The following is a 14,262-nucleotide window of genomic DNA, read 5'->3' as shown; positions in this document are numbered from 1 at the left end:
TTAAAACAACTGGAATAAAAACCTAAATGATTCTACTGGAAATGGAATTCAGTACAAAACCAGAGATATTTCGCTGGAGACTAAAATCAGCAGAAACAAAAAGGCAGTTGCAGCAATCGAAAATCGGTCCACAGCAAAATGGTGAATGAAACCCGGACTACAGGAAATGGCCGACATTAACAAATGACAAGACACAAAGTTACATAAAACGTCTTAAACAATACACGTTTGTCGCAAATACAACACAATATTTGACTCAGAGTTAGAACTCCCCCCATGTTATTACCTAGAAACCAGAGACCCCCACAGGGTGTAAACAGCTCCTATTGTGATGTCCCAACAATGCATGGGCACTTGGATATGCGACAGGCATTTCAACTTAAAACCAATATTCAATACAGAAAACGCAATAGTTTCCTTGAAAAGTATGTAAACAGTACAAAAATAGAATTCACAAAATGGTGCCTAAAAGCCAGATTGTAGCTTAAAGCACATGGCTTTGCACACACAAATGAATACACAATGGAGCAGCTCCAGGGGGAGCTCACAGGTCTTCAAAATGGCCGCCGATGCACATGGTGACTACAACAAAGGCCAGACCACAACAAAATGGCGCATTTTCCCGCCAAAACTGACCAAGATGGATAAACATTTTAAAGTTCACCCACAAAGGAAAAGAAAATGGCCGACCGTAGTCACATGGCAGACAACAAGAGAACAAAAGGAAGTAGCAGACAAAAACCATTTTCCTGCCAAAACCAAAAATTTCTCCCCAAAAACTTACACATTTGAGATACTAAATGAACGCTTAGACAAACATTTAAAAGTGTTAAAGTTACAAAAAGCACAACTTAGGAACACATGCTATCCAATGAAACAACCAAGCCACTTAACCCACAATTACACGGCTGAAACATACACTCAAACTCAGTTCACAGCTTTCACAGGAACCAAAACATTGAAAGATACAGACAGTGAATGCTTGCAATGTCTGTTCAGAACATTATAGTTCCCTTCCCCCAGGGCGTAGCCCCTTTTCAATACAAAAACAACAATGCCTGCCCCTTCACTAAACTCATCTTTACAAACAGGTTCAGCTACTTACAAAACTACTCAGCCACACACACATTGTAGGCTGCAAATAATATCAATTCATACATTTCTATTTCAAACATCTGCATTATAAACTTGTTACACAGCATCGGGCACACACGGGCACACACACACAGTCTCCTTACACAAAGATTCGAGATACAAATCACACACACACACACACACACACACACACACACACGCAAGCAGGCACACACACACACACAGTCTCCTTACACAAAGATTCGAGATACAAATCACACACACACACACACGCAAGCAGGCACACATACACACACACACACAGTCTCCTTACACAAAGATTCGAGATACAAATCACACACACACACACACACACACACACACACCAGACATACGACCAAACTTCCAGCATTATTTCAAAAGACGAAAAATGTGTTCTTTTTGCGAAGCAGACCCTCCCCAGCACATCTTAATGATCCAATTCTGAAGGAGGTTCTGTTCACTCCTACCTGGCTCGCCATGCTGTTAGCGAAATTTGGTTGTACGCAAAGCACACAGCCAAATCTCCTGTTTCTAATCATAATAGCAATTTCGTCTAATGATATAATACCAATGCATCTCACCTTTTGATCGTATCCATCCTCTGGTGTGTGTGTGTCTCATGCTCACAACAAATAATCACATCCTCCTCCTTCAGGTTCCAAAAACCCACTGCTCGCCAGCCTCCCTTAGCTGTCTGCGTGAGCCACTTTATTAGCATATCAATAGGAGGTCCCAAAAGCTCGAGGGTTCCGCCTCCAACAGCCAAACACCTCTTACAAAGCTTGTGACCTCACAGGATATCAATGACCATATAAGGATTTAACACAGGAAAATGCAACAACCAATGAACAATGACTACAGGAGTCTTATGGGTGTGTCTGAGCAGAGACAGGGTGCATGTTTTTAGAAGCCACATGGCTTTCAAACATTAACCCTGTCTCCAACCAGAACCCAAAAGACTCCCGTATTTCCGTTGATAGAAATCCTTATTATACATTGTTCCAGAGAACAATGTATACCTGGATTATTCTACTGTCTTTGTGGACTAGAGATTATCGGCAAGTGTACACTCATTGGGCCACAAATGTGTTGATCAGGCACACAGGGGCAACATGAGAGTACACTCGTTAAACCGACAATGTCTTTGCAGAGCGAACACATCCCCACCAGACGATCGTTCTGTGCATCGCACAGGGGCCCTTAGCTGGCGGACATGTCCCCACTCCACAAACATTTCTCTACATCCCCAAAGAGCTTTTCACTACCAAACGGATCTCAACCAGGGTTGGCCTGCCCCAGTCAGCTATTAGAGCGGGCTGTGGTTGATCAGACACTGGGAGACTCTTATGACAACACATTAATATAAAATTTTCCACAACACACTGACCCTGCTCTCTATTGCAGCTGTGCGCTCTCTTAACTTTTGCATGTCCTGTCTCACAAATGATATCTCAGCTTTAACACCTTTAACTTCATCTGTCAGGGTTGAGATGGATCTGTTACATATAGTCACTGCTGAGAGTATGTCTCTGAGAGTGGGTTCAGCATTATCTAGGTGCAGGGTTGGTGTCTGAGTGCCCTGATATGAATGTGGAGCTGTACTCACTGCGGCCCAGTCAGCAGGGGATCCAGTGCCATCCTCCAGTGGAATGGTGTTATCCATCTCCAGCCGGCTTCCTTCCTCCTCACTGAGGTCAGATGTGGGTGATGGTAGTTCCCTTGAGGTTTTATTGCCAAACAGGAGCTTCTGGGCAGCCTCCATATACTTCTCCCTCTTTGATCGCTGTGGCAAAGCGCCATCTTGGGCCTGAGCCGCGGGCGGGCCGCCACCATCCTTGCCCCGTTTTGGCATATTATTCCGCCGCAAATCGATCGGCTGGACGGGTCGGTTGAGGCCCGGATAGTGTGCTGTTCCGATCGGGGGTATCAGCGGGCTGGATGGGTAATCCACAGGATTATTGTCAGGATTTTCGGCGGAGCTGAGGAGAAGTGCGTCCTGCTACATGCGCTGCCTGGCCATGCCCCCCACCGCCTTGTCTTTTTGGTAGGGATTTTATAAGGGGGTGTGGTCAGCCAATGCAGGTTTATCAAGACCTGCAGGTTTATCAAGACCTCAATAACGGCCGACAAAACCTTTGAAAACATTCTGGGCGCCGTACATAGTCCAAATGGCAGACATCGAAACTGAAAATGCAAGCCTTCTATTGCAAAGCGAAGAAAGCGCTGGTGACCTGCATCTATGTGCACGTGCAGATAGGCATCTTGCAAATCGACCGAGGCCATCCAATCGCCTTTTTTGACTACTGAAATGATAGTTTGTAGAGACTTCATTCTGAATGATGGAACCTTCATAAAGGAATTTAGGACAGGTCCAACACGGGCCTGTAGCCCCCTGAGGCTTTCGCGACCAAGAACAAAGGGGAATACACGCCTTTGCCCCATTTGTGTCTCAGGACTGGCAAAATCACCTGTGCTGTTAACAATTCCTTTACGCATGTCAACAAATATTGCTTCTTCATTGGACAAACTGGAACCCTAGTATCCACGAAAAAAGATTGAGGCAGTCTGGTTTCGAACTCCAACCGATACCCTGTTTAAATGATGTCTAGGATTCAGGCATCTTGTACCTCTTCCACCCAGACCCCTTTCGAAACGAGACAGTCTCGCTCCCACCTGAGGGGCCTGGGTGGAGAGACCTTCAGAATAGCTTGTCTGGGGTTTTCGCTGCCTGATTGGCCTTGGGCTTGCCAGCCTTTGGGAAAGATGGACCAGCAGCTTTCTATTGTCTGAAAAATGGCTTACTCGGCCTACCAGTAGCTTCTCTGAACCCTTCTTTGGACCTTTTAGAAGGATGAAAGGACTGACGCAGCCTTCTTCTCTCCTGCAGGATCAGACCTGATTTGCCCCCAGAGACCCGCTGAATTGCTGACTCCAAAGCCTTGACGAACAATAGTTTTCCATTGAAGGGCACTGGGCAAAGGCTGTGTTTGGAAGCATTGTCAGCCGACCAATGCTTTAACCATAATGCTTGATGAGCCGTCTCCGAATGATCCATTCGTTTAGCCGTCATCCTGACTTGGTCCACAGCTGCCTCTGCCAGAAAATCCACTGCAGTTGTAATGGACTGTAAAGGAGAAGAACCACCAGCTCCCACCACCTCTCCTGAAGATCCCAAATCTTCCAGAGGTAGCATTATATGACGAGCCAGCCCTTGCAGCGAGGTGTCCACCTTAGGCGTAGTATCCCACAATTCAGCATCCTTGGTGCGAAAAGGATTTAAATTCGAGACTCTGTTGTGGACGTTAAAACTCTTATTGGGCTTTGCCCATTCATCTTCTATTAATTCCCCCCAGCTACATCACTAACCTAGTCTCAAAATACCAACCCAATCGCCATCTCCGTTTCTCCCAAGACCTCCTGCTCTCTAGCTCCCTCATCACCTCCTCCCATATCCGCCTCCAGGACTTCTCCCGAGCCTCGCCCAACCTCTGGAATTCCCTACCCCAATCTGTCAGACTGTCTCCAAATTTATCCACTTTTAGGCGATCCCTGAAAACTTTCCTCTTCAGAGAAGCCTATCCTGCCTCCATCTAACAACTGCACTATTTTCTCCATTAGCTCATCCCCCACAGCTATTACCCTTTTGTATAACTTGACCCTCCCTCCTAGATTGTAAGCTCTAACGAGCAGGGCCCTCTGATTCCTCCTGTATTGAATTGTATTGTACTTGTACTGTCTGCCCTAATGTTGTAAAGCGCTGCGTAAACTGTCGGCGCTATATAAATCCTGTATAATAATAATAATAATATTAATTCTTGAATTTCAAAAATCAGAGGGAAGGAATAGACTTCTTAAATTCTGGATATCTATGCTGTTTCCTGGGAGGCGAGGCCTCCTCTTTCCACTTCATAGCATCCTTCACTGCCTTGACTAAAGAAGGAATTGGGGAAATTAAAAAAAAATTAAAGGCATGATTCTCTGGTTGAAGATATGACTCTGAAGAGCCAGAGTTTTCCTCCTCATTTGAATTGAAGTGGCCTGATGTTCCCAGCTCTGAATTTTTTGACGCTGAAGAAGGCGCAGGATGAGCTGATCTCAGTCCTTCCTCGACCGCTGCTGCAATGTAAGATTTTACTTGACGGGCATCCGCCGCATTGTCCCGGGTGGCCTCCTTTAAGCACGAAGCGCATACCTACTTTCCTGATAATGCATCGGCCTCACATGCCCAACTGCCCAACAGGCTTTCTGTCCTTTTTTTGCTGGCAAGGAGGCCCTAGAAGAGGATGAGGATCTTTGCCTGTGCTTGCGTTTAAAAACAAAAACCTTTCCATGCGTTTCTTCAGTGCAAGAGGCAGGCAGAGGCTTAGGAAGGCCTGCAACAAGACAGTCCATATGAGATGCCACAGCAGCCAGCAAGGCAATATAGCTTAAATAGAGCTAAACACCAGGAATCACCTAGAGCAGAGCAGGAGCAGGGGAGGCTGGGGCAGCTGAACTGTTGGGAGCAGACCAGAACCAGGGAGGGGAACATTCAAAAGAGCTTCCCTTAAGTCCTGCGGCGACCACCAATCATGGTGCAGCGCCCTCCGGTTGCTAAGCAACAAACCTGGCGGCCTGCAGTAGCTCCGCCCCCTCGATGATGGTGCTTCGCACCACAAGCAGAAGCTCCCGCCCCCTGCCACATCCTGTACACTGCAATGGCCGGGTGTGGGACAACAGATCACAGCATGCCTTCCAGAACTCCCGTGACCAAGAGAATGGAGCCATAGCCTCAGATACCCTCCAAGCAGTCCTTTATACTGCCACATGAGGGTAAAGGCAATATAGCAGTAATTTATACTGTCAACTTCCTATCCCAGCACCACGGGAAACCCATTTCTAAAGGAGATTTACAGCCAAGAACGGTGGTCTTCTGACTCAGGAGAGGCTTAACCTGAGCAGGCTACACACAGCAAAAGAAAAAAATTCCATACCTTCCTTCTTTAGTTTTTTTTTTTTTTTTTGAGAGGCGTTCGGATCGAGTACAAAAAAAGAACACTGATTGAGGCAGACAGCCGCTTTCTTATGGGCTAGGAAAGAGGTTGTCCTGGAGGGGTCAGAAGGGGCGTAAATGACTGATAGTAGGCTGACATGAGGAGGTCCAGGAAAGAAGTCTTTTCTAATGTCTTTTCTGTCCCAACCATTCCAATGTGCTTTTTTTCCACTTACCTAGTATCAGCTTTCAATCATCACCTCTTGGTTCAAAAATAAAAAAAATGCTTTCTGAAAGCCGACTTCCCGTGGCACCATGTCACCATCCTGTAAACTTCATACCCTTCTGTGAACCACACCTTCCTCATTACTATATCACTTTTTTTATTTCCACCAACATTCCTACTTCTTTCTTTAAGGTGGACATACACGGTACAACTGATTGTACAATCTCCTTTAGATCTACTATGAACTATGCAGTGCAACTAGTTTCAAGTTCTTCCTTCACCTCTACCACTATCGCTCTCATCAAGCAGCAAACAGTTACTCCTAGAAACCTTTCATACCTTAACCCTTCTCTTCTTTATTCTGTTACCAGCTACCACTTCAACAAAATCCCACCATGTACTGCTCTAACACTGCCGCGTCTGTCTACAACAGCTTGCTTTCATGCTCCCTGTACACACTTGCTCCCCTCACCACACACAGAATTAAGCCCTGACCACTATAACCCTGGAAAACAGACAATACCAGAATGGGCAGAACATTTACCTAAAGTGTTTGTTACCCTAAAAAAAATAAAAATAGATCCTGTTCCCTGAAAGCATGAATAACAGCACAGTGCTCGTGCTGTGTCATCCCCCCCCCCACCCGTATAACCTAAAATACCTGGCTTATCCGGCCTGGTTCTGCCCTCCCCCCTGTAAACTGGCCACCTTTTATCATGGCTGCTGAGCCCTGACATTGTAGTCAGTTTACGTGCCTCCTTCACCTGCAGCCCCCCTCCCCTCCCTGCCTGTCAGCTTGAGACACTGCCTGCCCCTCCGCTCCTGCTGCTATATAAAACTTTATTATATTTGTTCCATCCCATCTGTTATATAACGTTATATGTCCCAGTGCCTGTACTGTATAAAAACTTTGCTGATTTCTACCTTATCTCGGAGCGTCTCCCGCTACTCATGTGACTGCTCGTCTCTCTGCTCCTCACCTCCCCTCCGCTCAGCTGACATCAGCGGGAGTTCTCAGACCCCTCCCACTATAGCTGTCAGCCGGGGAGAGGAGAGAGCCGAGGAGTCACGTGAGTGGGAGATGCTCTGAAATAAAGTATAAAATGGCATAGTTTTTATATATCAGATGGGATGGTATAAATATAGTAGCTTAACAACCACTTTAACCATGTTATTAAATAAAATACTGACCCCAAACTTGGATCAAAAAGGCTGTAGCTCTTTATTATAGGCTATAGTTAAATGTCATAACTTTAATATATAAATAAATAATAAGACTTTCATACACATAGCCAGTATCAACTTTTACATACCATTAATAATTCAGCTAACCAAGCACGAGTTAATGTCAAAATATACAATTCCATCCTCTCTCAGAGAGAGGGACACCTTACCTCATAAACTGAGCAGTGACAAGGAGGGAGGGCGGGATGACCTTTTTCTTCTTCAGTCAGTGTCGTCTGTCAACTTGGTATTTATACCCCCCAGCACGAGCTACAGCCATTAAAAATCATGTGACAACTTTAAAACTCCAATCAAAGGTATTTATGCAAATCAATAAACGGACCAAGCCTCTTTCTGAGATTTGTTGTTTACAAGTTAAAAACTGTTTTTTCTTTCTAGAAAATTACTTAGAACCCCCAAACATCATACATTTTTTTCTAACACCCTAGAGAATAAAATAGCGGTCATTGCAATACTTTCTTTTCTACTTTCTTATTAAAAAATAAGACAACAGTAAAGTTAGCCCAATTTTTTTTATACTGTGAAAGATAATGTAACGCCGAGTAAATTGACACCCAACAATTTTTTTTTTGCTTATTTCTTTTACTTTTTATTTTTTATTTTTACACTGTTCTTTAAAAAAAAAAAAAAGTGTCACTTTTATTCCTATTACAAGGAATGGTCCGGAAGTGGGTAAATAACTTAATCACCTAAAAAAAAGTTTTTGGTCTGCCACAGTCCCATAGGTGGGCGGGGGGGGGGGGGGGGGACAGTTTGGACCACCTTTTAGTCTCAAAAGACATAGATACTTCATCCCTCACTGCCTCTACCCACTAACTCATTCACTGCCTAGGACTTTGCATTTCAAAAACAAGATGGATGCAATTCATGATGAGATCTCCATTGTCCAGATATTTCCTCTGTTTAATGTACCATGTCTACTGTCATTGTCTTGCTTTGTTCTATGCTATCTAACTTACATGTTTAATCTTTCATTCTCTACGGGCATCTTCCCCTCCTATCTAAAATATGCTCCCTCATACTTAAAAAGTCCTTGCTGGACACCAGCAGTTTAAACAACTTAATATCCATCCCATCCCCTTTCTCCCATTTACCTCCAAACATCTAGAAGGCCTAGTCTACAACCAACTGAGCTGAAACCATAGTGATAACAACCTTCTTGACACCTCACTTGTCTCACTTTTCCTGCAACGCTCCTCAGAAACTGCCCTTCGAAAACGCCTTCTAAAACAATTCACTATCCGCTAAAACCAATGGCCACTACTCCCCACTAGTGGCTACTACTACTCCCTACTAGTGGCCACTACTACTATTAGTGGGCAAAAAGGCAATTTTACTGCCTTTTTGGCCACTAGGGGCACGCGCAAAAAATAAAAAACGCAGAGGTGATCAAATACCACCAAAAGAAAGCTCTATTTGTGGTAAAAAAGGACATCAATTTTGTTTGGGTACAGTGGCGCATGACCGCACAATTGTAAATTAAAGCGACGCAGTGCCAAATTGCAAAAAATGGTCTGGTCATTGAGCAGCCAAATCTTGTGGGGCTGAAGCGGTTAAAGAATATGTCAGTACAGCATTTCATATTCCTGATATGTGCCTACTTCACCATGTACTTGTATGAAAAATATCCTGTTCTCTTTGTATTGCTTCCTTTATGTGAAATACCTGGTGACCCTACCAATACCTTTGCTTTCCTATTAAAAATTGACCACACTAGGCATAAGAGCACAGCATGGTCAGTTTTTTGGCTGTGCTGGGAACTCAGTCTGCTCTCCTCCAATGATCAGACGTGTGCTGACACACCCCTACCATGCATAGAAATTTACAGGAAAAACAGTGTGCTGCTAATTCTCCACTCCAGCTTTATAAGCCCTATATGCAGCTGAGAACAGAGGGAATGTAATCACTTATAAAAAATGAAAATAAAAGGTATTTATAATATATATATATGCAGCGCTTACCCCCGTAGGAGCGGCTAAATAATTGTTATATCCGTAATTCACGTTTACCACTCAACCCTCGCAGCCCATAGATTTAAAAGTCACAGTCCTTAATGCTTTTTCTTAATGCTTTATTCATCAACATAAACTGGGATGGGAGAAGGACTTTCTTTGAGATGCTCTTTGGTTGATTTCTGATCTTTTCCTTTGCTTCACTTGCAAAGACTCACAGCATTGCGGGAGACAGCAATTTAAAACTGGATGATTACTTTATCAGGGAAGAAGGAAGTAGATTTCTGACCCAGAATAAACGATAAGATTCACTCTGAATGACCTCTCCCGTTTGACTGACTGGAATCCCGGGGCAATGCTGAACCCAAAGTCACAGGCCGCAACCACCTGTCTTGCTGACTTATGTACCAACATCCCTCAGCCTCTGGACAGTACCTCTTGATCACTCACTTGATCAATAGCCCTTGTGCTGCTCCTAAGCAATCGATCACCCAATCGATCGTTTCCTTCCGCTTGACTTTACTTCTCCCGCAATAATTTCTAGTTTCTCTTCTCCTTTGTGGCCCGTTCCCCTCCCCGCAGGGGCGGCCAACAACATCAGTGACTACATGCTGTAAGATGTTGTCTGTTCCTCCATGAGGACCGGTTCCTCACCCTTCTCACAAAGGTGAAACTCTGTTGGCTTCCCGCAGGGGAAAAACCTCCACCTCCCCCTCCGGGAACCAGGCTGGCTCTCTCGCTCCTCAGAGCAGGACTGGACTCAAACTCCCTGGACACCACGTGACCCCCTTTTTATATGAGAGTCCCGGGCATTACCAAGCAAATCAATGATTGGTTGAGACTATCACATAAACTACCTGCCACTCAAATGGTAATTAACAACAACAGGCCTGCTGTAATAGCATAAGCCTGTCTAAATTTACCTGACATAGAAAGCTAGCAAAAAGGGTCACCTACCTAAAAGTAGGTGCCCACTACATATATACATATATATATATATATATATATATATATATATATATATATATATATATATATATATATATATATATATATATACACAGTATCTCACAAAAATGAGTACCCTCACATTTTTGTAAATATTTTATTCTTTTCATGTGACAACCCTGAAGAAATGACACTTTGCTACAATGTAAAGTAGTGAGTGTACAGCTTGTATAACAGTGTAAATTTGCTGTCCCCTCAAAATAACTCAACACACAGCCATTAATGTCTAAACCGCTGGCAACAAAAGTGAGTACACCCCTAAGTGAAAATGTCCAAACTGGTCCAAAAGTATCAATATTTTGTGTGGCCACTATTATTTTCCAGCACTGCCTTAACCCTCTTGAGCATGGAGTTCACCAGAGCTTCACAGATTGCCATTGGAGTCCTCTTCCACTCCTCCATGAGGACATAACAGAGCTGGTGGATGTTAGAGACCTTGCGCTCCTCCACCTTCTGCTTGAAGATGCCCCACAGATGCTCCATAGGGTTTAGGTCTGGAGACATGCTTGGCCAGTATACCACCTTTACCCTCAGCTTCTTTGGTCTTGGAGGTGTGTTTGGGGTCATTATCATGTTGCAATACTGCCCTGCGGCCCAGTCTCTGAAGGGAGGGGATCATGCTATGCTTCAGTATGTCACAGTACATGTTGGCGTTCAAGTTTCGCTCAATCAAAGGGTTGTAGCAATCCACATAGAATGCCGCTGAGGCTGAATGTACAATTAAACCGCAATGAGGGTAATACGGGCTGGATGGGGAGATAAGGGTATGATGGAAATAGGAGTAGCTGGCTGTATCTTGGATAGGGTCTATGGATAAACAGCAGAACCAATCACATAAGTTGGTACAAGTCAACCCCATGACAGGAGATTCACAGTCAGATGTCCCTGGACATATATAGACTGGTGAGGATTCAAAACACAAGTCCCATATAGCATTCACTGGGAAGCATATAGCCGCTGTACATCAGTATGCTCACCACCTCATGTCTCACAGAAGGGGGGGGTTGTTGCAAATCCACATGCTGTGTGCAGTCCGTGCTTGCCAGCTCCTATTTCATAGTTCAATAGCCCGGAGAGATTGAAGTCCTGCAAAACCAGCCTGCTTCCCCAATAGTTGGGTGGGGTGGGAAGGTGGGTCAGGCAGGATCACCAGAGTTACGTGGTGACATCACCTATTGGATGCCTAGGAGGAGGAGGAGGGAGGAGTCGCATGACGGAAGCCGCTGTGATGCAGAAGAGGAGGAGAGGACACAGGAGCCACTGCCCACCACCCGTAGGAGCCCGCAACCCGCCCGCTGCCCGTAGGAGCCCACAACCCGTCCACTGCCCATAGGAGTCTGCAACCTAGATGGGGTAAGTGCCGGGGGTGCCACCAACCGACCAACCGGGGGGTGGTTGTTTGCCTCCCCCCCAAAAAAAACACCATCCGCCACTGCTTTGCAGGCAGGGTATGTTGCAGGGAATGCCAAAAATCTGACTTGTGTAGACTTTTGGAAAAGTCTATGAGCCAATCACAGAAGCAGGAAATTAAGTTTCTGAGGGGTGTTCTGTACTCATTATGTGTACAGAATACCTCCAAGTAGCCATATTGCATTGCATTTTACAGAAAATTACAGCGGCTGCAGATTGTAAAAGAACATTAATTTTTAATATTCAATTACAATATGACTTGTGTCGCAACTGTATATGCTATATATTTTTTTTTGCTATTTTTTTTTCCCATGACAGTGGAGTTACCCTTTGGTGGTCTGATTTATCTTAACTTGTGTATATATATCTTAAATATATATATATATATATATATATATATATATATATATATATATATAATATATATATATCTCTATCTATATATATATATATATATATATATATCTATATATATATCTATATAGATATATAGATATCGATAGATAGATATATGTATAGATATCTAGAGATAGAGATAGAGATATTAGGAATGAGCTGCTGGTTTGGTCTGAACCCAGATTCAGGATGAATTTTGCTTCTTCTGAGGTTTGGCAAATGGCTGAGTTGAACCTTTGGTTGCAGTATTATTACAGCTGCTAAATGTGACAGCTTCCCCTCTGTAGACTGTGTGTATGTCTGACTTAGGTTTCCTATACACACATAGGGTGAAGGGCTCCAGGGTTTATGATTTGGAGACAGCAAACATTTTGTTTTCTCAGAATCTTAATAGGACCCATGATTGATTCTAGAATCCCGATGATTTTTAAAGCTTTAGGTGGGATAAAGCCTCCTTTTCTAGGTCCACATCTTGTCTGGTAGCCAGAGCTCATTAATAGTCTCAGCTGCCCACAGCCCTTTATATAGCTGCGCTGACTGATAATCAGGGCTCTTTGTCTCTTGTTGTCTCTGCTGTGAGCCTACTAATGGGCAGGATAGTTGAGTGCTGACTAAAAAGTGCTGCCCGTTTTTTCGAATAACACATTAGGGGGTTAGAAGCTGACCGGAGTTTAGTTAATGGCTCAGATGAGCAAATATTTTATTTGTTCTATGCTATGAACTTGCTGTACAAAGCACTCCAGCATTGAGAATTGTGTTTGTTTCTTCCTTGCTGAATAAAAGTGCAGGGCAAACCTGCTTGGACTGTTCTTGGCTGTCCCTACCTCGTGCATGGTTTAACACTGCCTATACCAGTTGAGCATGCCTCCATTACAATGTATATACAACACTGTGTTTTTAAAAAATGAAGATTGGTTAATGCTACATAAAATATAACATTTGCAAAACTTTCATACCCTGCCAATCAGTTCATAGTTTATCCAAGATTCCAATTGAAATAAGCGTGCCCAAGCTACATGCAATGCATTTTGCTATTTTCTTTTATTCTGCTTTCTCATCATCTTGGTAAATGTTTTGTATGTTTATGCTTTTAGCTTGTTTAAAAAATCAGTGAAGACTTTAAAGGATTTCCGATCATTCATTAGTGACCATGTAAAAAGCCAGAATGAAACTACTGAACCATTAATATTAATGCAGAACTGGATTTTTAAAGGTAAGACATAAAAATGTATTCAGGCTGCTGCAAGCTTTTGAATTTATTTAAACAGAATTATGCAATATTTTACAAATCATGTGAACAATTTTTAGAGATACTTTAGAGATGTGTGTATGTGTATATATATATATATATATATATATATATATATATATATATATATATACACACACAGTATCTTACAAAAGTGAGTACATCCCTCACATTTTTGTAAATATTTTATTATATCTTTTCATGTGACAACACTGAAGAAATGACACTTTGCTACAACGTAAAGTAGTGAGTGTACAGCTTGTATAACAGTGTCAATTTGCTGTCCCCTCAAAATAACTCAACACAGCCATTAATGTCTAAACTGCTGTCAACAAAAGCGAGTACACCCCTAAGTGAAAATGTCTAGATTGGGCCCAAAGTGTCATTATTTTGTGTGCCCACTATTATTTTCCAGCTACAGCTTCACAGGTTGCCATTGGAGTCCTCTTCCACTCCTCCATGACGACATCATGGAGCTGGTGGATGTTAGAGACCTTGCGCTCCTCCACCTTCCATTTGAGGATGCCCCACAGATGCTCAATAGGGTTTAGGTCTGGAGACATGCTTGGCCAGTCCATCACCTTTACCCTCAGCTTCTTTCACAAGGCAGTGGTCATCTTGGAGGTGTGTTTGGGGTCGTTATCAGGTTGGAATACTGCCCTGAAGGGAGGGGATCATGCTCTGCTTC

At 43.5% G+C, this 14,262-nt stretch overlaps 1 protein-coding gene across 1 annotated transcript in view; it reads left to right on the top strand.

Annotated features, from left to right (window-relative positions):
* LOC141145987 (uncharacterized) overlaps window positions 1-14,262 on the top strand; it is a 374,157-nt gene that overhangs the window by 142,230 nt on the left and 217,665 nt on the right. The window contains exon 7 of the mRNA XM_073632772.1: window positions 13,420-13,538. Coding sequence (XP_073488873.1) covers window positions 13,420-13,538 — 119 coding nt within the window. The remainder of the gene's footprint in view (window positions 1-13,419; window positions 13,539-14,262) is intronic.

Source organism: Aquarana catesbeiana, linkage group LG05, assembly GCF_042186555.1.
Source record: "Aquarana catesbeiana isolate 2022-GZ linkage group LG05, ASM4218655v1, whole genome shotgun sequence".
Classification (NCBI taxonomy): Eukaryota; Metazoa; Chordata; class Amphibia; order Anura; family Ranidae; genus Aquarana; species Aquarana catesbeiana.
This window is presented reverse-complemented; position numbering and strand designations above follow the sequence as displayed.